Here is a 27,941-nt window from a genome sequence, read left to right on the forward strand (position 1 = left end):
GGGGAGGGGAGGGGGCGCCGCCGACACCGCCTGCGCGGGGGGGGGGGAGGCAGAAAACAGCCCCAAAACCACGGCAAACGGCCCCAAAAACGAGGCGGCAGCGGACGCGCGGAGGCGGGCAGGTAAAGCGCTGCGCGGGGGCCGCGGGGAAGCGGTGGTTGGAGCGGGGAGGAGCGAGGAGAGGCGGCGGAGAGCGGGGAGCGGAGGGCAGCGAAAGGAGCGACGGCGGCAGCCGGGCCCCCCCCGGGCCGCCATCTTGGCTCCCCCGCTCGCCGCGGCCGCGCCGAGACCACGCCCACCTTCTCCCGCGCGATTGGCTCAGGCGGCGCGCGAGGCTCCGCCCCCTTGGGGTCCGCGACGCCTCGCGTTGTGATTGGCTGGCGGGGTCGGGATGGGCGGCGGCGGTGACCAATGGGAGCGCAGCGCTGCCCGTGCGCTATTTGGTGCCGCCCCCCCCCCATCCCGCTCTCCTCGGGGACTTTTTTCGCTCCCATGGCGCGGGGGGAGGGGAGAGGGCTCAGTGCTGAGGACGGGGGAAGCTCATTGCGTACACGCGCCTCGCCTTCTCCGTGGAGGGGGATTGGGGGGTGTCAGGGCCCTGCTGGGGCTCGAACCAGGTCGCTGGCTGCTGCTGGGGCTCCCTGCAGGGATCCCGGGCCTCTGGCTGCACTGGGGAGCTCCTGAGGCGAGCTTCTGCATGGCATCTGACCCGGCCTGTGGCGAGTCATGGCTCCCTCAGGGCTCTGATGAGGCTGCACACAGCTCATGGCATGTCACGATCCTCTCAGAGCTCTGCTGAGGACACACACAGCTCATGGCGTGTCTTGGTTCCCTCAGAGCTCTGCTGAGGACACACACAGCTCATGGCATGTCACGGTCCTCTCAGAGCTCTGCTGAGGACACACACAGCTCATGGCGTGTCTTGGTTCCCTCAGAGCTCTGCTGAGGACACACACAGCTCATGGCATGTCACGATCCTCTCAGAGCTCTGCTGAGGACACACACAGCTCATGGCATGTCACGGTCCTCTCAGAGCTCTGCTGAGGGCACACACAGCTCATGGCATGTCACGATCCTCTCAGAGCTCTGCTGAGGGCACACACAGCTCATGGTGTGTCACGGTTCCCTCAGAGCTCTGCTGAGGACACACACAGCTCATGGCATATCACAGTTCCCTCAGAGCTCTGCTGAGGGCACACACAGCTCATGGCATATCACAGTTCCCTCAGAGCTCTGCTGAGGGCACACACAGCTCATGGCATGTCACAGTCCCCTCAGAGCTCTGCTGAGGGCACACACAGCTCATGGCATGTCATGGTTCCCTCAGAGCTCTGCTGAGGGCACACACAGCTCATGGCATGTCACAGTTCCCTCAGAACATCTCCAGACCTTGTGTTCTGGAGAGAAGAAGGGACATGAGAACACAGAAACCCAAACTGGGAGCACCAAACCCAAACCGTTCAGGGCTGTATGAGCTGTAGCAGCTCCTGGTAATCCCAGAGTGGAATGTTGGAACGTTGTTCCCATCTGCTGTTGCCCACCAAGGTCCAGGTGGGTTCTCCTCACTGCAAACCACTGAAGTTCATCTCCGAGGGACGTAGCTCCTGAGTGGGAGCCACAAGCCATGCTGGAATGGGGTGGGAATCTCCCCCAGCAGCTCCAGCCTTGTGTCAACTGCAGGTTAGCAAGGAAACCTGGTTCTGGAGAGAAAATCCTTGGATGTGGGAAGGCTGAAAAGAAGGACTGCAGCAGGAGGGAGGGCTGGGAAAGAGACCAAGGTCTCCTCTGGCACGAAAAGGTGACTTTGACCCATGGAAGCAGCCAGTCTGGTGTTGCGTGAGTGTAAATCATGGCAAGATCCAGCCCTTCCTTTCGAGGATCCGCTTGGGCTGGGTTTTTCCCCCAGAAAAAAAGTGGGAGTAGTGGAGTAGGGCTCTGGATTGTGATATTGTTTAATAGATGGAGGTCTCAAGTTTCTCAGTGGAGCTGTCGACCCCTCATGGTGAATTTACATCTCTTGATGATCAGCTTGGGTTTTCAGGCAACTTTTTCAGCCTCTAGGTGTGAAAGCTGCTGCTCGGGAGGTCGGAATATGCTCATCCTCAGTGGCTTTGTAGCCACATCGTTCGCTCAGTTGTGCTCTCTAGGAACCTTGCTCCCTGCTCCTGGGGAAAAAGAGGATGAAGAGAGGTTTGGGGGAAGCCTTGAGCATGGAAGGACAACTGAACTTTGACATCCACAACCTTTGTCCACGGTGGGACAGAGGCAGCATGGGCTGAAGTAACGTTTAACCCTGCTGACGTCAAGTCTGTTGTGTGTTTTGGTGTGCACGGGTGCTGTTTGGAGAGGGATTCCTTTTTATCCATGGCCAGGCAGTGTTTTCAAGCGTGCCAAGAAGATCCAAACATTCCTAGATTGCTGCTTCGAAGGTCCTGTGGTGCAGGCAAGGTCGCAGCGTTCAGCTCAGTGTGTCTGAGTTCATTTCACTGCTGCTTTCAAGGTATTTTGGAGGCGAGTAGCTGCATCTCTCCTAATATCCAGGTGCATGCCTCATCCCAGGCACTCGGCTCTTGCTGGCAGCAATTTCCATGCAGTTTAGATGCTTCTGCGTAGCGCTAAGTAATTGTGTGTTCTGATTTATGGCTGTGGTGGAGAGCCCACTCTGAGTAATTTCTTTAGACAATACACCGATTGCTTCACTAAGGCAATGGAAATGCCGTATCCTTGTTTTTCCCTCAACAGGTAAAATAACTCTTCCTTCAGGTGCCTGTTTTGCCGATTGCCCATCTCTCAGCACTCCCAGCAATCGCGACACCTTGTTCTTCATGAACACAATATTAATTATGATCATGGTCTTGCTAATTACTTCATCCCCCAGTGTCTTTTTGCCTCCAACATCTTCTTTGCTAATACCTGCCTGAATTGAGAGAGCCGTTTGTCAGCAGGATTTGCTGTGTTTGTTTTTCATGTGATGATCGAGTTGCCTTTATGTCCTTAATTTCCAATTCTTTTTTCCTACTGATCCGAGCCGTCGGAGCTCAGCTGGGACACGTGCAGTTGGGTGTCTGCAATCTGTTGATCAAGTAGCTGATAAGAGCTTTAAGGCAAAGGTCCTGAAGTTCCTGGGACCTATTTTTGCCGGTGGAAATTATCATCTGAAATGAAATTGTGCCTACAGGCTCCATCCTTATGGATGTGCGTACGGAAACTGGCACCTGCGGCTTCTTTCTGTGGATGCAGAGGAGAGCTTGGACACTTTGTCCAAAGCCTGTTTGTTTCTTAGGACACACATTGTGTCATGGCTTGATCTCATAGTTCACAGGGCTGTTGCTTTTCAAGGAAAACGTGTTGCTCCTAGAATTTCTTACTTCTTTCTGGAATAGGCTTGGGAATTCTTGCAGGTCCTGGTGTTGCGAGGTGCTTTGTGCCCTGGCTCGCATGATTAAGGGCTTGTGGAGCCATGTCCTTAACAGACAGAAATAATGCAACAGCTGAGTGCCCGTTATGGGTTTGTCGTGTGTTTTCTTGTCTGTGGGTCCCACAGAAAGGTGCTGAAAGCATGAGTTGCTCTAAATAAGGGTGTTACGTCCTGGTTCTGGCCTCTGCATAGGAACAGATAAGCCCTGGGCTGGTTTATCTTCTTGGGGAAATTTTGCATTTGTTTTTCTTTTCTCCTCTCTGTCTTGTTTCAGCCCCAGCCTTTTTCTTCCCCTAAGTCATGTTCCTGTCTCTGACACTGCCCTTCTTGCTTGCGATACTCACTTGGCTTCCTCTCTGCTTTCCCTCTCCGCTGCCTCCCTTCTCTGCCCTCAGATCTCCAGGCTCCTGCCATCGCTGCTCCATCCTCGCCCAGCTTCCCTCGCTGGCTCCAGGCGTTTGCTCTGCTCTTCCTTGGGCACCTCCTTCGTGTCAGGAGCTGACGCTCGAATAGTTATCTGAATTTGGATAAGCAGTTTGTGAGGGCAGAGCTGGCTCGGGCTCCGATCAAACTCCATCGCACAGCTCCTGGGGCAATCCAGAAGCTGTCTTGCTGCTTTCCTGCTGGTACCCTTTTGACCTTCCATGCAGAACCGGCTCAGGTGCCTGAACATGGATTGTGGCTCCGGAGGGGCTAATGCTGAGCCAGAGCTAGTAAGTCCATCTGAATTGTGCTGCTTATTCCCATCGCCATTCCCCTTTGCTTCCGCATGGATCCCACCAAGGAACAGAAGGGATGCAACCTGCTACGTTTCTCAGTTCATCCTTTGGTTCTCTGTGGGCTTTTGTGACCCATTTTCCATGTTGGGAAAGACACGATCCATTTGGTGCGAGAGGGGCATCAGAAGCAGCTATGTCTGTGAGAGAAGGGACTGCAAAGCTGGAGGATGATTTCACATTACAGGACTTTTTGCATCTGCAAAGGAAGCAGTGGTGGTGGCAGCCCTGAGGTGGGAAACTTGGAAGACCTCCTTCCTAGGTTGAGGGAGCCCTGCTAGTTTTCCCTTGTGGAGCTCAGTGACAAAAAAAAACCAGGAAGTGCTTTCATGGGACAGGAACAGTACTTTCCTTTCCACCCAGAAAACCTCCATCACATTTTGTGTGCTATTGGGGATGTGAATGAAAAGCCACAGGCAAAAAAACAGAAAAGAATTCCTGGACTTGTATGGACTTAGGATGTGAATGGTGCAAGCAGGCGTGATAAGCACTGTTTGGATTTTGGGGCTCTGTGTGGTTTGCTGAGCTGAATGCACAGCAGAGTGTGTGGATGCGATGCTGTAACATTAATTTGAAGTCTTCTTGTGTGGTGGTATGGGGTAAAGCCTCTCCTGACATGCACACAGAGAAGGGCGGAGGGTGCTGTGTGTTGCTCTGATACACAATGCGAGAGATGGTTGATAAATCCATCTCCTGCTGGTGTCCAAGAAGGTGAAAAGACTCAGCAAGCCTGGAATTGCTGGAGTCTTCAGTAGAAATGTTGCTCTGTTGCAATGCTGAACGAGTTTTTGAGTCTGTGCTTGTCTCCTGGGCTTACACCGTCCCCTGTCCTGTTCTCTTACAGCGTCTTTGGACCGCAGCGATGAGGAAGCCTCGGAGGAAGTCCCGGCAGAGCTTGGAGGGGAGGCGTTCTCCCTCACCTTACAGCCTCAAGTGCTCGCCAACACGGGAGACGCTGACTTATGCTCAGGCCCAGCGGATCGTGGAGGTGGACATTGATGGTCGGCTTCATCGCATCAGCATCTATGATCCCTTAAAAATCATCACAGAGGATGAGCTGACTGCCCAGGACATCACAGAGTGCAACAGCAACAAGGAAAACAGTGAGCAGCCCCTTTTCTCTTCCAAATCTAAGAAAACACCTTCCAAAAGCAAGAAGAAGGAGTCCTGCTCCAAACATGCCCCAGGGACGTCTTTACACTTACCACAGCCCAACTTCCGTGTGGTGGATTCCTTCAGCCAGCCAGAAGCTCCTCCTCTCCCTGCTGCCTACTACCGGTACATCGAAAAGCCTCCTGAGGACCTTGAAGTAGAAGTGGAGTATGACATGGATGAGGAGGATCTGGCATGGCTGGAAATGGTCAACGAGAAGAGGAGGGACGATGGTTATGGGACAATTTCTGCTGACACTTTTGAGCTGCTGTTGGATCGGTTGGAAAAGGAGTCGTACCTTGAGAGCCGAAACAGCGGGGCTCAGCAGTCCCTCATTGATGAGGATGCCTTCTGCTGCGTCTGCATGGATGATGAGTGTCACAACAGCAATGTCATCCTGTTCTGCGATATCTGCAATCTGGCTGTGCACCAGGAGTGTTACGGCGTGCCCTATATCCCTGAGGGGCAGTGGCTTTGCCGCTGCTGCTTACAGTCCCCTTCCCGCCCTGTGGACTGTGTCCTTTGCCCAAACAAAGGTGGAGCCTTCAAGCAGACCAGCGATGGCCGCTGGGCTCACGTGGTTTGTGCCATCTGGATCCCAGAGGTCTGCTTTGCAAACACTGTGTTCCTGGAGCCCATTGAAGGGATAAATAACATCCCGCCAGCTCGGTGGAAGCTCACGTGCTATATCTGCAAGCAGAAGGGCATGGGAGCTGCTATCCAATGTCACAAGGTGAACTGTTACACTGCCTTCCACGTCACCTGTGCCCAGCGGGCTGGCCTCTTCATGAAGATTGAACCCATGAGGGAGACCAGCATCAATGGCACGACGTTCACCGTGCGCAAGACTGCCTATTGTGGGAGTCATTCTCCTCCAGGGACGATGAAAAAAGGGTCTTCAGCTGCCAGCAGCAAGGGGCAGGAGGATGCTGGGAAGGAGGAAGGAGAGGAGGAGGTCAATTCTGGCCCTCCCAAAGGGTCTCTGAAAAAGAACCAGATGAAATTGAAGCAGAAGATCAAAAAGGAGCCTGGTGATGTGACCAACGAGCGCTCGTCTGTGCCCATGGTGACAGTCACACAGATCCCCTCTTACAGGTGAGTACTGCAGGTTTAGGGAAGGAGCTGGACAGCTGCTGGGTGAGGGCTGTGTTGAGGACTCTGTTCCTCTCCTTGTTCACCTTGGAGACCATGAACCTTCAGTCAAGACCTAGCAATAACTGTGTTCAAAGAGGGCTCTATAGAACCATCCCTGACCAGCGTTCTCCCACCTGAGTGTTGCTGCCACACTGTGGTTTCCTTGCTCTGTTGAGCAGCCATCCCAAACTGTTCTCTAGCACAGAATCCATGGTGGCCCCTAATGGCAAACGCCCATCCGGCGTCTAGATTCACATAGGTGGCTATGAGGTTGTTTCTAAAATACTTCAGGCATTACAGGTTGGCAGGCAGCTTGGGGTCATCCTGCTATTAAATTGATTTTTAATCTGATTTCATAGTTTCCTAATTCCTCCTTTTATTACAGAGCACATCAAACCTGTCAGTGTTGCAGGCAGCTTTGGGTTTGGCTGTGTGGGATCTTTTTTTCCCAGTTCTCTCTCGTGCGAAACTGGGAAACGCTGAATTTTTGCTCGGGGCCTTAGGAAGCGTGGTCATGTGTCAGTATTTTAACAGATAAGCTTTGGAAGAATGCTGATAGGGCACACGCATGATCTAGGGAATGGTTTGAAAAGGTTGAAATAGAATCATGGGATCCTTAAGGTTGGAAAAGACTTCTAAGCTCACCCAGTCCAACTGCCAGAGCAACGCCATCCGTGCCTACTAAGCCATGTTCCCAAGTGCGACATGGGTTTTGAACACTTCCAGGGATGGAGACTCCCCCACTGCCCTGGGCAGCCTCTGCCAGGGCTTCATCACTCCTTCACTGAAGAAATTTTTCCTAATATCCAATCTAACCCTCCCCTGGGGCAATTTGAGGCCATTTCCTCTTGTCCTGTCATTTGTCACTTGGGAAAAGAGCCCAGCACCCACCTGGCTCCAATCTCCTCTCCAGGAGCTGCAGAGAGCAGTGAGCTCCCCTCAGCCTTCTCTTCACCAGGCTAAACAGCCCCAGGGCCCTCAGCCAGTCCCAGAACCCCTGTTCTCCAGACCCTTCCCAGCTCTGTTCCCTTCTCTGGATGCGCTCCAGCCCCTCAATGTCCTTCTTTGATTGAGTGGCCCAAAACTGAACCCTGGATTTGAGGTGAGGCCTCACAGTGTTCCTCTCTTGTGAGACCTCATCTGGAGTGTTGTGTCCATTTCTGGAACTCTCAATGTAAGAAGGAGATGGAGCTGTTGGAATGGGTCCAGAGAAGGCTACAAAGATGATTGGAGGGCTGAAGCACCTTCCCTACAGGCTGAGAGAGTTTGGGTTGTTCAGCCTGGAGAAGGCTCAGAGGAGACCTTACAATGACCTTCCAGTACCTGAAGGGAGCCTACAGGAAAGCTGGAGAGGGGCTATTCATAAAGGCTTGTGGGGATAGGACGAGGGGGAACGGGTATAAACTGGAGAGGGGCAGATTTAGACTGGACATTAGAAAGAATTTCTTCACCATGAGGGTGGGGAGGCTCTGGCCCAGGTTTCCCAGGGAAGTTGTGGCTGCCCCATCCTGGAGGTGTTCAAGGCCAGGTTGGATGGGCCTTGGGCAGCCTGATCCAGTGGGAGGTGTCCCTGCCCATGGCAGGGGGGTTGGAATTGGGTGATCTTTAAGGTCCCTTCCAACCCAAACTATTCTATGATTCTATATATTATGAAGAGCAGGCCCATGCGTCTTCGTGGTGGGAAGATCCCAGATTGTCCCTGTTGCATGCCTAATTGAGAGCGTGCATTGACAGAACACTGCAAAGCTTTGTTGGGAAGTCACACCAGGATCCAGAGTCACAGTCCCTTGCAGTTGGCTCCATCACCCCTCTTTGCTTCCTTCAGGCTGAACAAAATCTGCAGTGGCCTCTCCCTCCAGAGGAAGAACCAGTTCATGCAGAGGCTCCACAACTACTGGCTGCTTAAGCGGCAGGCGAGGAACGGGGTGCCCCTCATCCGGCGCCTGCACTCACACCTCCAGTCCCAGAGGAACGCGGAACAGGTACTGTTCTCCAGCTGAACTTGTGCGGGAGGATGGAGAGCTTGCACTCAGGGAGAGATGCGCTTGATACATGGGTGGGAAAGGGAGTGGGGGTGAAAGGATCAGAGGGTGACTTGATTTAAGCCTCTTTTGGTCTCCTCTTGGTAAGCTGACACCTGAAGAGCTGTGTTGGCATATCGGTGGGATGTCCTTTGCTTATCCATCACCCCATTAAAACTAGTGTCGATGAGCCAGCAGGTAAGAGTTTTACCCCTGGATCAGGAGACCTGGGATTGTGCAAGGGTGTGGTGGGCCCTTGGTGGGCTGATCTCATCAATGAATCATAAAACCTTGTTCCTCGCAAATGATTAAACATCCCCTCCTCAAGAAAATGGGCATTAGCTCCAGTGTCCTGGCCAAATTCCAGTTTGGGTCATTCTTCCTCCAGCTTCCGTTTCTCACCCTCCCATGCACATCATATGGCAGCTTAGACATAATCATCAGCCCTGGACTCCTTTGCTTCCTCCTGTGAGCTGGCATCCAGAATCACTTGATCTCAGTGCTGTTAAAGAGCACAAGAAGTGTTTGGTGAAGTGTGTTTGGCACAAGAAGCGGCTGGTGAAGTAACGAAGCACTTGAGCTGTACCCTCTGACACAACCTGTCAGTGGGAATTGTGTACATGTATATTTACTGTAGTCGGAGGAATTTATAGGCTTCGGGTTTGCACAGAGGCTGCTCTGGGTAATTAATAAAATATTTCCAAATCACAGAATCATAAAATGGTTTGAGCTGGGAAGGACATCAAAGCCCATCCAATTCCAAACCCCTGCCATGGGCAGGGACACCTCCCACTGGATCAAGTTGCTCCAAGCCCCATCCAACCTGGCCTTGAACACCTCCAGGGATGGGCCGTCCACACTCTGGGTGACTTGGGCCAGGGCCTCATCCATCGGGAGCTTGGGGAAGTGGGTTCTTAAAATCCAGTGTCCTATAGATATAAACCATCGAGATCTTCTGAAGCCATTCCTCTCTTGGCAATTGTGCAAAAGTATCTGCACTTCAGCTATTTACTCAAAACCATCTAGAAAGCTGCAGATTTAGGAGAGGAAGGATGATTGTGTTGCGATGCCACTGACTGTGTCTTGGAAGTTGTGAGCTCATCTCCCAGCGTTGGCTGATCTTTTGTGTTTCAACAAATCTCTTCTATTTCTTATTGGTTAAATGAGGGTAATCATAGCTCTTTTCTCCCATGCTTCTGCTTGCCTCGCCTTTTACTGTAAACGCTTTGGGCTGCCTCTCCGATGCACAGCAGCCAACAAAAGAATTCCAAAACTCTGTAATGAACTTGGATATTTTATATAGCAGGGTGAGTGTAAATGAGCATGCATTGAGGCGTGTTCCCAGGACAGCACTACAGAGGGATTTAGGCTTAGCTTCACAGACAACGTGAAATCCAGAAAGGCTGATGCTGTATTTGTTATCTAAACGCTGTAGGAAGGAGGGGATGGGGTCTGAACGAGAGGCAAGTGGAGAGGAGGAATGCCGTGGGAGTGATTCACCTGGCATGCCTAAGAAAAGGAGGAAATACAGGAAGCCAGTCGCGTGTTTCATCTTACCCCACTGCTATGCCTTACAGAAGGAGCAGGATGAGAAGACCAGTGCAGTGAAGGAAGAGCTGAAGTACTGGCAAAAACTGCGGCATGACTTGGAACGAGCACGGCTGCTCATCGAGCTGATCCGTAAGAGGGAAAAACTCAAACGGGAGCAGGTAGGTAGTGTTGGCTCTCAAGCACGGCACTTCACTTTGGTCCCATGCGAGCAGTCTGTGCTGCAGGAGGCAGAGGAGGGACGCGACAGTTTGTCCTGAGCCTTTTCCTCTTTACCTGGAGTCTGTTGGATGGGCAGAGCAGCCGTCTCTCCCTGTGCCAGGCACAGGCTCGCACTGCTCAGCCCCTGCCCTCAGAACCAGGGCTGGACAACAGAGCACTGGGAAAATGTAGAATCATAGAATTGTGGAACAGTTTGGATTGGAAGGGACTTTAAATCCCATCCAGTTCCACCCCTGCCATGGGCAGGGACACCTCCCACTGGATCAGGCTGCCCAAGGCCCATCCAACCTGGCCTTGAACACCTCCAGGGATGGGGCAGCCACCACTGCTCTGGACAACTTGTTCCAGTGTCTCACCAACCTCACAGCAAAACATTTCTCTCTCTTATCTCAATCTCCCCTCTTTCAGCTTCAAACTGTTGCCTCTCGTCCTAACCCTGCACTCCCTGATCCAGAGCCCCTCCCCAGCTTTCCCGGAGCCCCTTTCAGTGCTGGAAGGCTGCTGGAAGGTCTCCCCAGAGCGCGCGCTCTTCTTCTTCTATGTAGTTGTGTAACTAACAGTGGATTTGGTTCCTGACCTACAGCAGCCCTTCTGTTTCTGGGCATGGACCAGGTGTCTTGCAGAGCAGAAGTTAGATCTCCTTTACTGATTATTTCAGGAGTTTGGTAACACCTGCTCCAGAGAGAAGTCCAATTCACCATTCTGCTCTTCATTTCTAAAGCTAAAATTCCTATGTTTTTCCCTTTAAATACATTTTTTAGAATAAAAAGTTTTAAGATGGAGACCATGCACTAGATTTTCCAATTTCCTCTTTGATCAATGTACAATTCTCCAAAGCTGCACCTGTGAAGGTTGCTTCTCACACTTGCCAGCTTTGCCCGGCGAGGATCTTTGCCTGTGGTACCTGGTTGGTCGCTGCAGCCACAGCTTTGCATTCTGGCACGAGTATCTTCAAGGACAGCTTCATGAAAGACTCGCCCTGTGCACAGTGAGCCCATACACGTGGCCTCAGGCACTGCCTGGGTGCTCTCACGCTGTCTGCAGGGAGCCAGGCAGAGGGAAAGCTGCATCCTCTGTGCTCACAGCTATTTTTTCACAGCCAGAGACTGCCAACAACTTTCCTGGAGTCCTTTTGGTGCTGGCATTGGTTTGTTTGCTGCATTGTCCTTGATTTACAGCAATGGCTCAGTCCTTGCTGTGTGGACATCTCTGAGGTACGAGGATCACAAAAAAAATCACTCTCGGGCTTTGTTTGATTTTGATATCTTGACATATCCCTATCTCTGCTGGCTAAATAGAAGCTTGTCAAAACTATGGTGTGCTTTATAAAAAGATAAGATATCATAGATAAATATATCTCATTGGAGCTCTGTCCCAGCCCAGTGAAGAAGGATGCTCCTGAGCCCGTGTTCATCTTCTTTCCTGTTTTAGGGGAAGAGTGTGATTTTCATCTCTGTCTTCATTCATTCCCTTCTTGATTCTGTCTTGTTGCTGAGCACATCAAATACAGTTTGCTGGGTGTAAACAGGCTTGTTTTCTTTCACTACTGAAGTGGTTGATTTAATGATATAATGAAGGATTATAAGATCAAAGAAATTAAAACGTTAAAGAAGAAAGAAACACTTCTATCCTGTTCCAGTCTCCTTTGAATAGAGATTCAGTGTAAGGGATCAAACCGGTGCTGCAACTTGTCTGAAATCAGGCAGTGTGAGAGTCTTCATAAAGGGTGTAAGGAACGGCATCAGGGATGCAGTTATTTGATTTCTGCCTTGAAGTGTGAGAGCTTATATCTTAAACTTTGTTTACGCTCTCTGGTCTAATTACGGATGCTGTTGTTCATGCAGATGCCTACATGCTTTTAACTTTTGTATAATGTTGCTAATTGACATAATAATATCTCGAGGCAGGGAGTTCTGTAGGGTAATTTACCAGGCATGAAAACCTTCTTCAGGTTCTCATTTGAAATTGTATCATCTTGTATATTTATGGGGTTTTCTCTTGTGAAATGGATAAACAGGAGTTCCCCATGTGAAAAGGATTGGACTGTGCAGTTAGACTCCGCAAAGCACTCCCTGCTGCACTCCGCACGTGGAGGGCACAGAGTGTTTGCCAAAAATACATGAATCTACCAAACTGGTGGTGACCTGAGGTTTCTACTGTTGAGTAGAGCTGGGGTGATGAGTTGGGAGAAACCGGAGGGTGACACCACTTACTTCTCCTGTCCTCCATAACCGCTCATCGCCGTTTTCCTGTGCCCAGGTCAAGGTTCAGCAGGCTGCTATGGAGCTACAGCTGACCCCTTTCAACGTCCTCCTGCGCACAACACTGGACCTGCTGCAGGAGAAGGATGCTGCCCAGATCTTCACAGAGCCGGTTAACCTGAACGAGGCAAGTCTCTTTCCTAGAGGTGTCTGATGGGTTGTAGATGACGTATTGCTGGGCAGAAGCTCATGTGCTATCCTAGAAGCACAAACTACTTTGTCCCAAGCTGCTGGTGGACTAGAGAATATCTCAAAGAGGACTCACAATGTGAGCATCCTTCCAGGCCAAAAAAGGGGATTGTTTTCTAGAAGCTTCAGCACGTCTCAGACAAGTAATGTTTTGCAGAGCCAGGATGTGTCTGCCCTGGTTGGGTGACACAGAAATGAACCGCTGGCGCTGCCCCTTGCCGCTGAAAAGGGCGTTCAGAGTGCTTGTGATGGATGCGCTCTAGTTGGCTAGTAAATGGGTTTTGTAATTGTACAGGTTTTATATGTTTAGGTTCCAGATTACCTGGAATTCATTTCCAACCCAATGGATTTTTCCACCATGAGGCGGAAGCTGGAGTCCCACCTGTACCGAACGTTGGATGAGTTTGAGGAAGACTTTAACCTTATAGTTACCAACTGCATGAGGTATAATGCTAAAGACACGATTTTCCACCGAGCAGCTGTCCGGCTCAGAGACCTCGGAGGAGCGATATTGCGTCATGCACGGCGGCAAGCTGAAAACATCGGCTTTGACACTGATATGGGGATTCACCTGCCCGAGTCACCCAAAACTGAGGACTTTTACCGCTTTTCTTGGGAGGATGGTGAGTGTTTATGAAACCTTTTTTTCAGGTGGATCATAACTGTTCTTTATTCTGAGACTGTCACTCAGCTTGCGTGACAATCAGCCATTATTCAGCATACAAGAATTTTCCTATCCATTTGTGTACCTAGGCATATATGCAACTCCTTTAGAGCCTCAAAGAGCAAAGCTTCAGGTGAGCTGAGTCCTTGGAGCTTGGTGCAAGCTTAGCTCTGGCTCTCCTTGTGCACTTCTGCCTCAGGAGAGTTTCATGACTGCCCGGGCTGCTTGATTTATGCCATGGCTGTAGGATGAATTAGGTATTTTAAGGAACAATACGAAGGTGGATTGAGGATTTTCTGCTCCAGAGAAAGCTCATATGTTCATATGTATTAGTTGAACCAAGCTAGGTGCTGGTCTCTTCTCCCAAGCAATAAGTGATAGGATGAGAAGAAATGGCCTCAAGTTGCACCAGGGAAGGTTTAGATTGGATATTAGGAAAAATTTCTTTACTGAAAGAGTGGTGAAGCCCTGGCAGAGGCTGCCCAGGGCAGTGGGGGGGGGGGTCTCCATGCCTGGAGTGGCTCAAAAAGCGTGTGGCCGTGGTACTTGGGGACATGGTTTATTTGGCACAGTGGTGTTGGGCTGAACAGTTGGACTGGATGAGCTGAGAGGGATTTTCCAATCTTAATGATTCTATGATTTAATTGTAAATTGGCAAGGAGGGTTGTGAGGAGGTGGTGTGAAGTTGCTGGAACCCAAGCAGTCCTTCTAGCAAAGACTTTCCATTCACAGCATGACCACAGCTGTTCCTGTAGCTGTCTTGAGATGCATCTCCAAAGCACTGGGTGAATAACTTGGCTAAACTTAGTAAAGAACACTGCTGGCATCCAGCATGTAGAGCTGCAGCCTGCAGTCCCTTTCCTGTTTGTTACAGCCCTCTTGGGCACAGGCGGACAGGCTGTTGTGGAATTTTTGTTGATGTGTGATCACACAGCCCCTGCCCTGCTCTGATGGATGCCAGCCCTTCAACAGAGCCAGAGGAATGGCGAACACATTCTGTCTTGGCCAATTCTGTCTGTGGTCTGATTTTGTCATTTAATCTGGCGATAGTTGGTTTCTGCCTGGGACCTGGACTGTGAGCTGTCCTGTGTGGGCGCAGACATGGATTCTTTCACTGTTGCCCCTGGGGCGCTAATGGGAACTGGAGGACAGCACAAGTTAAATCAACTGCTCTTTACCCAAAGAAAGGAAGTCTGAGCTCCAAAATTAACAGTTCCTAAATCCCTGAACTACAGCATTCGGATCATGAAGGGCACAGGTCCCAGCACAGGAAAGACATGGATGTGTCAGAGTGAGTCCAGAGGAGGCCATGAAGATGATCTGAGGGCTGGACCACCTCCCATATGAGGACAGACTGAGAGAGTGGGGCTCCAGGGGAACTTAGAGTAGCTTCCAGTACTGAAAGAGGCTGCAGGAAAGCTGGGGAGGGGCTCTTGATCAGGGAGGGCAGGGACAGGACGAGGGGGAATGGTTTTAAGCTGAAAGAGGGGAGATTGAGATGACATTTTAGGAAGAAGTGTTTTACCTTGAGGGTGGTGAGGCGCTGGCCCGCATTTCCCAGAGGAGGCATGGCTGCCCCATCTCTGGAGGAGTTCAAGGCCAGGTTGGATGGGGCTTTGAGCACCCTGATGCAGTTGGTGGTGTCTCTGCCCGTGACAGGGGGTGGAACTGAATGGGCTTTAAGGTCCCTTCCAGCTCATACCATTGTATGAGTAGCAGCAGTGGGAATGAGGCTTAACAGTGGTCCCAAATGCAGGAGTGGAGTTTCCTTCTTCAAGAAGCCATGCTCCTTCCCTTCACTGGTACTCTCTCTTTTGATGCAGTGGATAACATCCTTCTCCCGGAGAACCGTGCTCACCTCTCCTTGGAGGCTCAGCTGAAGGAGCTGCTGGAGAAGCTAGATATGGTGAGCACCATGCGGTCCAGCGGTGCCCGGACACGACGCATCCGACTCCTGAGACGGGAGATCAACTCCATCCGGCAGAAACTGGCCCAGCAGCAGAACAAGACCATGCCCAATGGGGAGCCTGAGCCACAGGAAGAGAGGCTGGATAGAACATCAAGGGACGGGGATGAGGGAGGGGAGAAAGGTGAGAGTTTGCAGCAGGGTTTTAGCTCCAGCTCTCCTTGTGTGTGTCAAGACCTGCTGTTTCTCCTGCCTGTGGCCAACAGGGAATGGCTGTTGGTACTCTTGGCAATAACTTTCTAAAATGTTCAAGCAGATTCTTTATTCCTTTAGCAGACGATGCCAAGCCCCCGCACCCTCCCACCCTGGAGCCCACAGGACCCGCACCCTCCCTCTCTGAGCGGGACTCTCTGCAGGACCCTCCAACGCTCAAACCCATCAATGAAAGCAAGTCCTTGAACCAGCTGCAGAAGAAGGTGATGTCAGACAGGGAACTCTTCGACAAGAAGGCACTGCAGCGGGAGAGCCAAGCCTTCCAGCGCCTGCTTAGCGACAACGGCTTGAACGGACTGGCTTTGCCGCCTGCAGACAGCCCTGGCAGCCCCCCTTTCAGCGGCGTGGGCCGACGGACATCTGTCCTGTTTAAAAAAGCTAAGAATGGGGTGAAGCTGCAAAGAGGCCTGGACTGCTCCCTGGAGAACGGGGAGGACCATGGGCAGAGCGGGCAGCTTTCACCCTCCCGCCCTGATGGGGAGCGACAAACTCGGAAGCGGCCACAGAGCAGGACCTGCAGCGAGAGCGATGGAGAGAAGTCACCGAGGCAGGCAGGACAGAGAGGTAATTCCTTGGGATTTCTTTTCCCTGTTTACCTGTGGAAACTGGAAGTGGGAATCCTGGGACTGAGTAAACATGTCTGTAGCCACACTACTCACCTGAAACTCACTTTTTTGCTTTAGGGAAGCACAGTCCCAAAAACCAGACATTCCTGATGAAAGCTGCATTGCTTCCACGTGTTTCTAAAATAAGGCAGACATATAAGTAATGATTACTTGCACCTCTCTTCTCTGCTGACTGTACGTGGAGCTTCTGGTAGCTTGGTTCAACCCTAGCCACCTTCATTTCAGATGTTTAAAGGTACCAAGAGTTCGCCCAGGGAGGTCAGATGTAATTATTCCCTTTACGAGACAGCAGGGCTACTGTAAGAGCACATTTGACATTTTTTATAGGGTAAGCCAACATGCCCAGCTGCTTGCAAAGCTGTGGAATGGCCTGGCTGCAGACTCCAGGCTCTCCAGTCACTGCTGGAACCTCATGGAAAGGTTTGCATTGGCTCAGCCACTCTTAGGACTGAAAGTTCTTTGCTGCAGAAATGATGTGTTTGGTTGGAAACATGCAGGGGGCCAGTAACACAGCATCCACCTAAGATGAGATGCTAAACGTTACTTTTAAATCAGCTGTACTATCACTTCTGGAGTTTAAATGAAATTAGTGGGAATACCAAGCAGGTTCCTTGTCAAATTAGACCTGCAAATGAAAATAAGTAGCTGAGGTGAAATTTGGAAAGGCACAAAGGGAAAAGAAACATCTGAGTGACAACAGTGCAACTTCTTTTTAATTCTGGGATAACAGCCATCACGGGACCATTTCCCGCCTCTGAGGTTTGACTTAGCTCATGCCTTGGATGTTATCTTAAAGTTGTTTGGCTGTCAGAAGGTTGCTTAGCAAATCAGGAGTGGGAGAAGCGCAATTTGAATGCAGGGATTGACTTACCAGGACAGGCTAAAGGGCACACAAAGAGCTTCTCCAAAAAAAGGCAGCCAGTTGAGGGACTCACCATTATCATCTGCCAGGAATTAAAGCGGAGAAGAGTTGCCCACAATGGATATAGGTCAAAACAAGATGTTGAAATTAAGAAAGAGAAAATATAGGCAGGGTGCTGGAAAATCACTGGTAGTCGGGCAATGATGTTGAGATGTTCAAGGTGAGGTTGGATGAGGCTTTGAGCGCCCTGATCCAGTGGGAGGTGTCACTGCCCATGGCAGGAGGTGGAACTGGATGGACTTTGAGGTCCCTTTTGATCCAAACCATTCCATAATTCTATAATTTTTCCCCTTGCTGAAGCAACGCTGGTGTTTTTTCCTTGTGTGTTGCAGCACTGCTGTGATTCAGCTCCTTTCAGTGTTTCAAACACAATTGCTTTCCCCTAACTCGAAGGAGTGTCTGGTGCGCCCAATATATGTTACCGCAGGAGCAGGTCATTGTAATCGGAGTTGTCAGAGCAAGGTGTTTCCCTTGAGAAATGTGCTCATTGTGCCATTCCATTTTTAGACCTGGAAAAATAACAGTGGCCTTGGCATGAATTTGCCCTTTGTATGGCAGATGGATTTTGATGAGCCCACGGGGAACCTGGTGTTATGGGACCCTGGGTACAGGAAGGATGTGGTCACCCGGCTTCCTCAGCCGGCTCCAGGCTTGGGGATGCTCTCAGGGGTCATTCCTAGTCCACCCCTGCCTGTCCTGGTGGTGGAGCTTGTCTAGGCTCAGAGGTGGCCCCAGCTCGCCGTGTGGGCGTCTCTCCAGTGCACAGAGCAGGAAACCTGGCAGCAAAGGGAAGATTTCCAGCACCGTCAGCATCTGGGGCACAGGAGTGAAATTTTCCACTTTGGGCTGCAGTGACGTTTGTACCAGTCAGAGAGTAGAGTGGTGAGGAGCCACCTTCTGCCCAGGAGGACTTTGCTTCCTCAGTGTCTGCTCTGTGCACTGCAAAATCTCGTTTTGAGGAATTAAAGCAACACATTTTTCCTAGAGCAATTTTTTTATTCAGCAAGGAATCTGTGACCAAAAAAGCTGTGGTTTTATGGGCCTGTTGGGTACAATCAAGCCCAGAGCGAGGCAGGGAGAAGTCCCTGGCAGTCAGTGTGAAGCCTCCATGTCTTTTCCGAATACGCTTGAAGCCAGCTGAGCAAATGGTTCATTTCCTGGCTTCTGGGCTTCCTCGGCGAGCTGGGTGCTGTGTGGAGCTCTTCTATACCATCCCTGGACACTCCTCCAGTGCTTGCTTCTTGAAAGACAGCCTAATTTCTCATGTGTTGGGGGTAGAAATACCTTTTATTATTCACTTTCTTGTTGCAATGGAGTCTGGGGAACTCTGTGCAGGATTTTCCTCTCTGGTTGAGGTACTCAGCATCTTTTTAGCTGTGAGTCAGAAGACAGTGACCTTCCCTGAGCCTTGGTGTTGCTCTCTGTGTGATGCTGCTACTGTGGGCTGATTCCCCTTTGTCTCCTCAGCAGGAGTGACTAACGGCTTTGCCAAGCATACGGAAAGCGGCTCAGACTCCGAGTGCAACTCTGGCCGGGGTGGTGGACTGGTGTTTGAAACCCCGAGGTAAGTGCCTGATGTGAAACGGTTCCCCAGAATACCTTTTGTGTCTGGATTAATCTCCCAGGTTTTATCATTCGACTTTTTTGTAGAAACCAGCCCAAACTGTTCCTTATTTTAAGTGTTGACCCTGAAGACAACAAGCTTCTTGGGTTCCACCCCCTCCTCTTAGGCCACAGGTCCCAAAAGCTGTGCTTGACTTCTTTTTTCAAGCAAATGAGTATCCGTTTCACTTCTGTTTCTCCATGCACATTCCTCTCTGCTGATGCACACCTTCTTGTGCTTCTGGAGAGCCAAAGCTAGAGAAACTTTGAACTCAAATGTCCAGTTCAGCACTGCAGGTGAAGCTGAACTTCTGCTACCTCCTGAATTGCTGCTTTCTTCCTCTCAGAGGTTTAAAAGCTGAACTGGGCACTTCAAACAGGAGTGAACAAACTTGAAGCCAACCTCTGTCATCTTTTGGTCAGATGCAGTAGGCATACATGGGTACCACTTCCATTTTCTGGTCTTATCTACCTACCCAGCCCTCCTAACGTTGGCTCAAGTCATTTCACAGCCCTTTCGCTGCACGGTAAGACCTGTGCGGTACCCGACTCATGTTCCTGTGAGCTCTGAGTGGAAGGCGGAGAACATTTGACCTTGATGGCTGAGATCATCCAGGTGGAAGAATAGTTGATATTCCTAGTAATATTTTCAGTGACTTGAACATGTCATTGCCTTCTGCTTGTCTTTGATGACCCTGAAGGTGATGTATCTTCAGACATTTTATGCTTCCTCCCATGGCATGTGCTCGGCTGGTCCTGGAAGACCTCAAGCTTGCAATGTCAGTTGAGCTCTTAAAATCATAAAGCTCCCCGTTCTCAGGACTGAGGCCACAGTTCGGAACTAATAGCTGTGTAACAAATTATTCTACAGCAAGGCTGAACCCCAGCAGCATTTTATAAATGAAAACTTCACTCTGCTCTGCACAACGATCCTAAATGTTAGCTGTCGAAAGAGCTGTATCATTTAGTGGTTGTAGCTAAGGTTTGATTAGTGTTTCCATTACAAATCCATTGGCAAAGGCTTTTGTGCCTGTCACAGGGGGCAAGGCACTGGATTTGGAGCTGTGAGGGCTTTTCCCTGCAGCAGTGTTCCCCCCTCAGCTGTCAGGTATTGGGCAGCCTGAGGAAAGCATGTGGTGCCCCAGGAAATTGTCTCTCTTAGCGCTTGTTGACCCCTTGAAGGCACAGGACCTCCTGCTCTTCTCTGAGATGGGACATCTCCCAGTCTCTCCTTCTTGGGGCTGTGTACCCAAATCTTCAGCCCAGGCATTGCCTCTTCCATAAGCTGGATGTTACCATGACCCCTGAGCAGATCTCACAAGAAGCTGTTGCAATAAAGTGTCCTAAGGTGAGAAGCTGCTTTGGAAGAGAACAAAAAGGAGAGACCTGGATTTGCACATAGTTGTAGTGTCATTTAATAAGGCCCTTGAGTCATACAGAAATCCTTCATGGGATGAGGATGCTATAAGAACGGGATCAGGAGCCAGAATGCGCTGGTAGCCAAGAAAGCCAACTATATCCTGGGCTGCATCCAAAGCGGTGGGACCAGCAGGGAGGGAGGGGATTCTGCCCCTCTGCTCTGCTCTGGTGAGACCCACCTGGAGCCCTGTGTTCAGCTGAAGTCCTCAGCACAGGAAGGACGCGGAGCAAGTCCAGAGGAGACCACGAAGATGGTGCGAGGGCTGGAGCACCTCCCACCCAGGGACAGGATGAGAGAGTTGGGGTTGTTCAGCCTGGAGAAGAGAAGGCTCTGAGGAGATCTTAAAGCAACCTTCCAGGGCTGAAAGGGGCTCCAGGAAACCTGGGGAGGGGCTCTGGATCGGGGAGGGCAGGGACAGGACTAAGGGGAGTGGTTTTAAGCTGAAAGAGGGGAGACTGAGATGAGATTTTAGGAAGAAATGTTTTCTGTTGTGGCTGCCCCATCCCTGAAGGTGTTCCAGGCTAGCTTGGATGGGTCTTGGAGCCCCTGATCCACTGGGAGGTATCCCTGCTCATGGCAGAGGGTGGAACTGGATGTGCTTTAAGGTCCCTTCCAACGCAAATCATTCCATGATTCTGTAAAATTCTCTTTCAAACCATGCCTTGGCCTAATGAGCTCACCTATATTTCCCTCCCTTTCCCCATCTATAAGGAGAGAGATCTGAATTAACAGGGGAGCGTGGGGACTTGTTAGTTGATGTTTTTATGGTACTTTGAAGATGAAAAGTGCCATGTAAGTGCTTATTACAATAATTGCAAGCAATTCACCTAGCAAAAATTATATTAGACCTATGTGACACCCTCAAAACAAGGAATTAGAAACAAGCTGATGTCTCATGGGTAACTTGTATAGTTATGCTGTTTAGGAACAGCTCTGTTTACTGTTTTTTGTCCATGAGCCTCACTCAGAATGGATTTCTTATTAGAAAACAGCAAACGAAAAAAAAATAGATTATAATAAGTGGAAAAAATGTGATTGCTTGAGGTGGAGCTGGTCTATTTTCTGAAATATTTTCAGCAGTGAGGTGAAAGGATGTTCAGGACACAGGCTGAGAGTCCAATTGCATTTATATTGGAGGGATGCTCTGTCTTCTCTGCCATCTGTGCACAACTGGGTGAACTCGTATGAGCTCCAAGCACCACCGTGTCAGCTGTCCGGTGGGAAGTCTTGTAGGCTCTGTTCCTTGTGTTCGTAGCTTGGTTTCTATGAGGCCTTTTTCATTGCTTGTGGCATAGCTGATGTGATGCCCAGTGTGCTTGCATCGAAAGAAACATGTTGATGGCATTTTGCTCAAGTATTTGGTGTCCTTTTCATGTCAGTGATGCATCAGTACAGTGATTTTTCCAGTATTTTAAACAGAGCTGGGGAATCTATTGACTTGGCTTTGTTTTCCAAGCTAATCCGTTTTCTCCTAATGCCCTACTTTTCCATATCTTTCTAACAGTGGTTTGGTGCCTCCCAAGCGAAGCCGAGGGAAGCCGGCTCTTTCTCGGGTGCCCTTCTTGGAAGGCGTGAATAGAGACTCTGATTACAGCAGCTCAGGTGAGAACGGCTGCAGAGCAGCCCTGCTTCGGGGAACTCCCTGCTCCGGTCCCTCCACTCTATCGACCTGCCACCCATCTGAGCCAGGGAGAGCAAGTCCAACCTTAGAGATCTTTTCCAACCTTAATGATTCTGTTATTCTGTATGTGCTGATCATGATTAAATATGTGCTCTTGTGTGACAAATAGTTGGACAATAGAATCATAGAACCATAGAATAGTTTGGGTTGGAAGGGACCTTAAAGATCATCCAGTTCCAACCCCTCTGCCATGGGCAGGGACACCTCCCACTGGATCAGCGGCTCCAAGCCCCATCCAACCTGGCCTGGAACAGCTCCAGGGATGGGGCAGCCACAGCTTCCCTGGGCAACCTGGGCCAGGGCCTCACCACTGTCATGGAGAAGAGATTCCTCCTTATGTCCAGTCTAAATCTGCCCCTCTCCAGTTTATACCCGTTCCCCCTCATCCTATCGCCACAAGGCTTTGTGAACAGTCCCTCTCCAGCTTTCTTGTAGCCCCTTTCAAGTACTGGAAGGTTGCTTTAAGATCTCCCTGGAGCCTTCTCTTCTCCAGGCTGAACAACCCCAACTCTCTCAGCCTGTCCTCATATGGGAGGTGCTCCACCTCTCGGATCACCTTTGTAGCCCAATAAGTTTGTTCTGGAAAAAAAAAAAAAGGTGGAATTCCAGCTTTTTGCTTATTAAAAGCAGAAATTAAAGCAGGAATATTGTCAAGATGTTTTAACCACAACAGTGTTCATCTCCTTTAGCTGATTGCTGCTGGGATAATGCAGTTAGATAACATTGTGGTTTCTCATCATATCATTACCCCCTTGGTAGTAATCGCCCTCCTAAGCTGTGTCTCCTTTTGTCCCTCAGGCAGGACTCTCCTGATGGCCTTTGAGAACCAGGCCGAGCTGGAGCCCTTGGAGCTCGTGTGGGCCAAGTGCCGTGGCTATCCCTCCTACCCTGCCTTGGTGAGTACCTGTTGCCCCGTCGCAGCCTGCACCCGCACTGCAGGTAGCCCAGAACGCAGTGTTTCCAGAGGAGAGCACAGCTACAGCTCTGCAAGCCACGTGGGCCAGCCAAAGCGTTTCTAGGTCTTCGTGTGCCTACTGCCAGAGTTCAATTGTGTTTCAGCATGGTTTTTAATAGTGAAGGTGTCCCTAAAAAAGGTGCTTTTTTATAGCAGTCTGTTCTGTTGTGGAGTGTCTTAATAAATCCCTACAGCTGGCCAGTCGCAAAGCCAAACTGCTTTTTCAAGCCCTTACGAGCCAAGATCAGACAGAGAAGACCAGACTGACTAGTACATCCACCCTTGCTGTTTGGTTCTCCTGTGGTCACATAGCACAAATGTTGGACACTGACATTTCTGCTTCATGTGGGGAGAATCGATGCATCTGCAACTTCTCTCCAAAATGACGTGGTTTTATTCCCCTGGGCTGATAAAGCTGCCACTGCCTGTCAAGCTAAAATATCAGGCCTGATTGTGCTCTGATAGGAATACAAACCTGAGCGTTGCTGCAGAGTGTGATGGAATTGCTCAAGAATGGAGCTGTTGTGAAGTCAGACGATGCCTGCTGAGTACAGCAGTGGTGTTGCACTTACCGTACAGGTTAGAAGTGAGGAAAGAAACCCTTTGCTGAATGCTTCTCAGGTTGCCCAGAGCTGTGGTGGCTGCCCCATCCCTGGAGGGCTTCAAGGCCAGGTTGTATGGTTCTTGGAGCCTCTGATCCAGTGGGAGGTGTCCGTGCCCATAGCAGGAGTGGAACTGGATGGGCTTTGAGGTCCCTTCCAACCCAAACCATTCCATGATTCGATGTCACATCAATATGGAGCTTGTACTAAATTACCAATTAGCCCAAATGCATCAACATCCACACAGATCCACATACTTTCCTTTTTTTTAAGATTGGGTGCTTGGGTTTTGGGCTTCTCTTCTGCAGGGGAAGCTTCGAGGAAAGGAACATTCTTTAACAATTGCTGCTGAGACACAGCAAGTGAGTTTGCTTGCCCACCCTAAATAGATTTGAATTGTGTGGCTTGGATAGACTGAAAGAACAGTGGAAAAAATGCATTCTCTGTCGTACTTTAAAGATTTTATGCTTAATTGTCCTTTCCTTGTGTCACTAGATAATCGATCCCAAGATGCCGCGAGAGGGCTTGCTCCACAATGGAGTCCCCATCCCAGTCCCACCCACTGATGTGTTGAAGCTGGGGGAGCAAAGGCAGATGGAGGCAGGAGAAAAGCTCTTTCTTGTCCTTTTCTTTGACAACAAGCGAACCTGGTGAGTGCTGTGGTGGGGAGGAGAGATTTATCATCCTCTTTAGTGTATAGAAACAATCAGGCATGATGATGATGATGATGTTCTGTGTAAATTGGATAACTTTAACATGCAGCGGTCAAGAAGTGAATAAAGCCAGGCCGCTTTTCCTGCCCCAAGAGCACGTCTGACTGCTTCACTTCCTTGGCAAACAGCCCAGCATCCTTCACCCAGTGGTCACATCACCACAAAGCTACTGATGTGCATAAAGAGCCAATTCAGTAATCAAAATCCACAGCAAATTAGCTAGAGCATTTGACTTTAAAACCACCAGCGGAGTGAGGAGCCAGTTCCACTGCTGTGCAAATGATTTGTTAAAAATCTCCAGGGCAACATTTTCCAAATGCTGCGTTTATTCCATATTTAGATTTGCCTGATTTTTCAGAGGTGCAGTACCTGCATTTTTCACATAGAGATATTTGTTTAAGGTGGAAAATGTAGGTATAGGCATCTGATTCCGGGAAAGTGAAATACCTCAAGGCCTTTGACTGTTCTGTCTCAGACAGACTGAATAGAAGCTGCTGATTTTAGGACCACACTCATACGGTAACAGTATCGCAACCACAAACCAGTGAAGCGTCTCAAAAATAAGCGATAGGGCTTCGAAAGCTGTATGTGAAACAATGGGAAACTTGTAAAATTGGAGCTTTATGCTGGAAGAGTTGAGTCCCTGCAAAGAGGCAGGCAGCCGCACGCTTAACCCACTGGGTTATTGAACCCCCGAGTGCCGTGTGGGAGCATGAACCAAGCAAGGAAACGATCACACAGGAGGAAATGCCTGGTGCAGCTGGCATCGTGGATCCAGAGAGTTTATACTGTGGACAGAGCGGTTGCCCTGAGTACCTGGAGAGGCCTTCGGCCTTCAGATACTTGCTCTTCTTTCCCCATTTCCCTTCTGGATGCCCTCGGTGATGGGGTTTTGTGCCCTCCTTCTCTTGCAGGCAGTGGCTTCCTCGTGACAAAGTCTATCCCCTCGGTGTGGATGACACAGTGGACAAGTTAAAGATGCTGGAAGGCAGGAAAACCAGCATCCGCAAGTCTGTGCAGGTGGCATACGACCGAGCCATGATCCACCTGAGCCGCGTGCGGGGCGATCATCCCTTCGTTACGTCCAATTATCTGTAAGGGGCTGGGGTGGCCGATTGTCCTTTTCCTCCAGACCTGGCACTCGCTGTGTCGGCAGAGCAGACCGTCTCGCACCCCAACTGGCCGGGAGACGCCGTTCCCAGCAGCTGTCAGCACTCCTCGAAGTACCCTGGAATGTGCCAAAAAGCCTGCCCGGCTTCTTTCTGAATGTGTGTCGCCGAAGAGCTGGCAGGAGATGAAATGTATAGTCTACAGGGTGAGGAGAAAGGTAGTTGGGAAATCTTCTGGGTGACGAGAGCCGAGGATGCAGTGGGCAGAGCGCTCGGATGTTCGGACCTCATGCTCCCTCCCTCACCCCTGCATCCCCCGTGCGACCGTTTTGAAGTCATCAGCCGGCCCCGAGTAGTTCCCGGGGACGCGTCACTGCTGTAACTGAACCAGGATCCTTTATGGAAATCCCAACTGGACTTTCTTGTGCCAAATTTACCCTGACCATCATTGGCCTTTGCATTTTTTTAAATGACATTGATTGTCCCATCACATTAAAAAAAAAAAAACAATCATAGCTGGGAGATCGTGTTCCGATTTTCCTGCCTGTGTCCGGAGTGTTTTCATGTTGGATTTCTCTCGTTGCATTTTGCGAAGCTTGAGATATTTTGGTAACCTTCCCCTCTGCTGCACACACATGCACAGAGCTTTAAATAGAAAAAGCAAATTACCTGGTTTTTGCGTGTGTGTGTGTATGTGTATGTCCTAGAAATTTCTTTGATAGTTTCACATCTGAATTCTGATTTCTGTGACCGTGCTTGTTCCAGGAGCATTTCATATCATAGTGTAGGACTGAAGCTAAGCAACGAAAACTTCCTTTTTTTTAAGAAGCAAAGCTAATTTTGGAGGTGTCTAATGAGCCAGAGCGGCTTTGCAGGCACTGAGGTTGATCAGGGTTGCCGGGAGATACATCTTTTGTGTTGGTTTATGCACATTTGGTGTAAGGCTCCTTCCTTTTTTCCCTTTTTTCTGTCTCTCCCATTTTCCTCCAGCTCGGTTTGGGTTGAACCCAAGCGCTAATGAGAGCACAGGACCATTTTGCCTTTCGCCTTCTCCTGCACACGCATCTCCTTTCCCCGGTGTGTGGGGCTCCAGCGTTGTCATCCATAAAAACCCAAGGAAACCCAGCTCTGCAGACAATCCCTGCTGCCTGGGGTTTGCTTTGCAAAAATGAGGACAACTGAGGTTTGGAAACTCGATGACAAAACCTTTTCTAGCCAAGGACTTTATGATTTCTCGGCTCTCTTCTGTTGTGTAGCCCTTTTTGCTTTCCTGTTTTAAGAACCAAAGGTGCAGAGCAAGATTGTAGATCGAATATCATCATTTCGCTTTTTAACTCGATATTTTTTTATTATTTTAACTTTTTCATACTGAAGAGAATGTGGGGGTCAAAATAATAATTAATAATAACGAATAGCGGGGAGTAATCACTGCCATTTCTACTTGGTCTACTTTTTTAAGATACCACTTCTTATACACTGGGACGTGGAACTACACTTGAAGGAAGATTCCTGTAACATAGAGAGATGGAGCATAGCATTTTGTAAAAATAATAATAATTAATAATAATAATAATGCCTACGGAGTGTGGCTGGGGCAGGGTGGTGTGTATATAGCTGTAAAATACTGTTCTAAATTATTTAGACCTATTGTCACCATTCTTGAAGTCCTCAGTTGTGTTGCTGGGTCTTTTATATGCACACGGTGTGATTTATTTAAAGGAACATACACTTTTCCAGGTTGTAGCTCAGCTGTGGACTCGTGACCTGTGTATATGTTTTAAGAACTTGGGATTTGGGTTTGGTTTGGTTTTTTTTTTTGTTTTTTTTTTTGGTTGGTTTGGGTTTGGATTTTTTTTTTTAAGATGACATTTTAGAATTTGAATGGGCTGATATCCTGCTGTCGCTACGGGACCTAAACGTTACTGTCAGTCTGCTGTAAAGCACAGATCGCTCTATTTATTGTAGAAAGTGAGTTTATTTGCTTTCTAGAATTGTTTATATCAGATGGTATAAGAGAGGTAATAAGAAAATCTATGCTTGTAAAGAAAAGAAAATGCTAATTTTACCTACTATAACCTGACTGTCTGAGACTATATTTTCTCTCTGAGAAATAAATGTTCTAATGTATAAAAAAAAAGGAGTCCTTTCTTGTTAGTGTGGTCCTGCGGACATCACTTAGACTCATAGAATAGTTTGGGTTGGAAAGGACCTTAAAGCCCATCCAGTTCTACCCCCTGCCATGGGCAGGGACACCTCCCACTGGATCAGGGGCTCCGAGCCCCATCCAACCTGGCCTGGAACCCCTCCAGGGATGGGGCAGCCACTCACAGTGAAGAAATTCTTCCTTATGTGAAGCCTAAATCTGCCCCTCTCCAGTTTATACCTGTGGTAGTTTATTGTTTGTGGTGGGGAAGGGACATGTGGAGGGGTTTCTTGTTCTCCTGGAACATCTCCTGGAGGTGAGTTTGGTCCCGATGTGATGGGTACCAGGGTTGGGTGCTGCAGGATGGGCTTCCACTCGGTACTGTGTGCCACATTCTCCGGCCAAGAGCCCCAAAGGGGTGGGAAGTGGGAATTTGGGGCCTGAATCCCTTCTGGTGGTGCTCGTGGTAGGTTGGGGGTCCTGCTATGCCAGGCGGGGGGATCTGCTGGCAGATGGAGGTGGGAGCTGAGCCGTGCAGGTGCTGCAGGGCTGGACTCAGGGGCCGGGCTGGTCCCTAGCTCAGCAGGGCTTCTCATCTTCTTCC

The 27,941-nt window shown here is 49.7% G+C and overlaps 1 protein-coding gene across 5 annotated transcripts; it reads left to right on the forward strand.

The window, feature by feature from the left end:
• BRPF3 (bromodomain and PHD finger containing 3) lies at nt 1-27,304 on the forward strand. 5 transcript variants are annotated; one of them, XM_054087897.1, is made up of 13 exons: nt 1-122; nt 5,039-6,441; nt 8,306-8,462; nt 10,079-10,210; nt 12,531-12,659; nt 13,032-13,344; nt 15,209-15,475; nt 15,625-16,128; nt 18,580-18,676; nt 21,639-21,736; nt 22,614-22,711; nt 23,868-24,022; nt 25,000-27,304. In XM_054087897.1, the coding sequence occupies exons 2-13, from the start codon at nt 5,057-5,059 to the stop codon at nt 25,181-25,183; spliced, it is 3,519 nt and encodes a 1,172-aa protein (XP_053943872.1). In that variant the 5' UTR covers nt 1-122; nt 5,039-5,056; the 3' UTR covers nt 25,184-27,304. The 5 variants fall into 5 exon arrangements, with proteins under 5 accessions (XP_053943872.1, XP_053943868.1, XP_053943871.1 ...); XM_054087893.1 differs by lacking the exon at nt 1-122 and adding an exon at nt 1,912-4,131; XM_054087896.1 differs by lacking the exon at nt 1-122 and adding an exon at nt 1,912-4,131 and having other exon boundaries at nt 15,628-16,128.
• Nucleotides 27,305-27,941: the final 637 nt, after the last annotated feature.

Source organism: Cuculus canorus, chromosome 24, assembly GCF_017976375.1.
Source record: "Cuculus canorus isolate bCucCan1 chromosome 24, bCucCan1.pri, whole genome shotgun sequence".
In the NCBI taxonomy this organism is placed as follows: Eukaryota; Metazoa; Chordata; class Aves; order Cuculiformes; family Cuculidae; genus Cuculus; species Cuculus canorus.

What these genes read in the sequence shown, in the direction of transcription:
- BRPF3 (XM_054087893.1), top strand. Translation starts at nt 4,063, where the DNA reads ATGCAGAACCGGCTCAGGTGCCTGAACATGGATTGTGGCTCCGGAGGG. An exon ending in CTAATGCTGAGCCAGAGCTA is followed by an intron (nt 4,132 to 5,038) that starts GTAAGTCCATCT and finishes GTTCTCTTACAG; the next exon opens with CGTCTTTGGACCGCAGCGAT. An exon ending in CCGCTTTTCTTGGGAGGATG is followed by an intron (nt 13,345 to 15,208) that starts GTGAGTGTTTAT and finishes CTTTTGATGCAG; the next exon opens with TGGATAACATCCTTCTCCCG.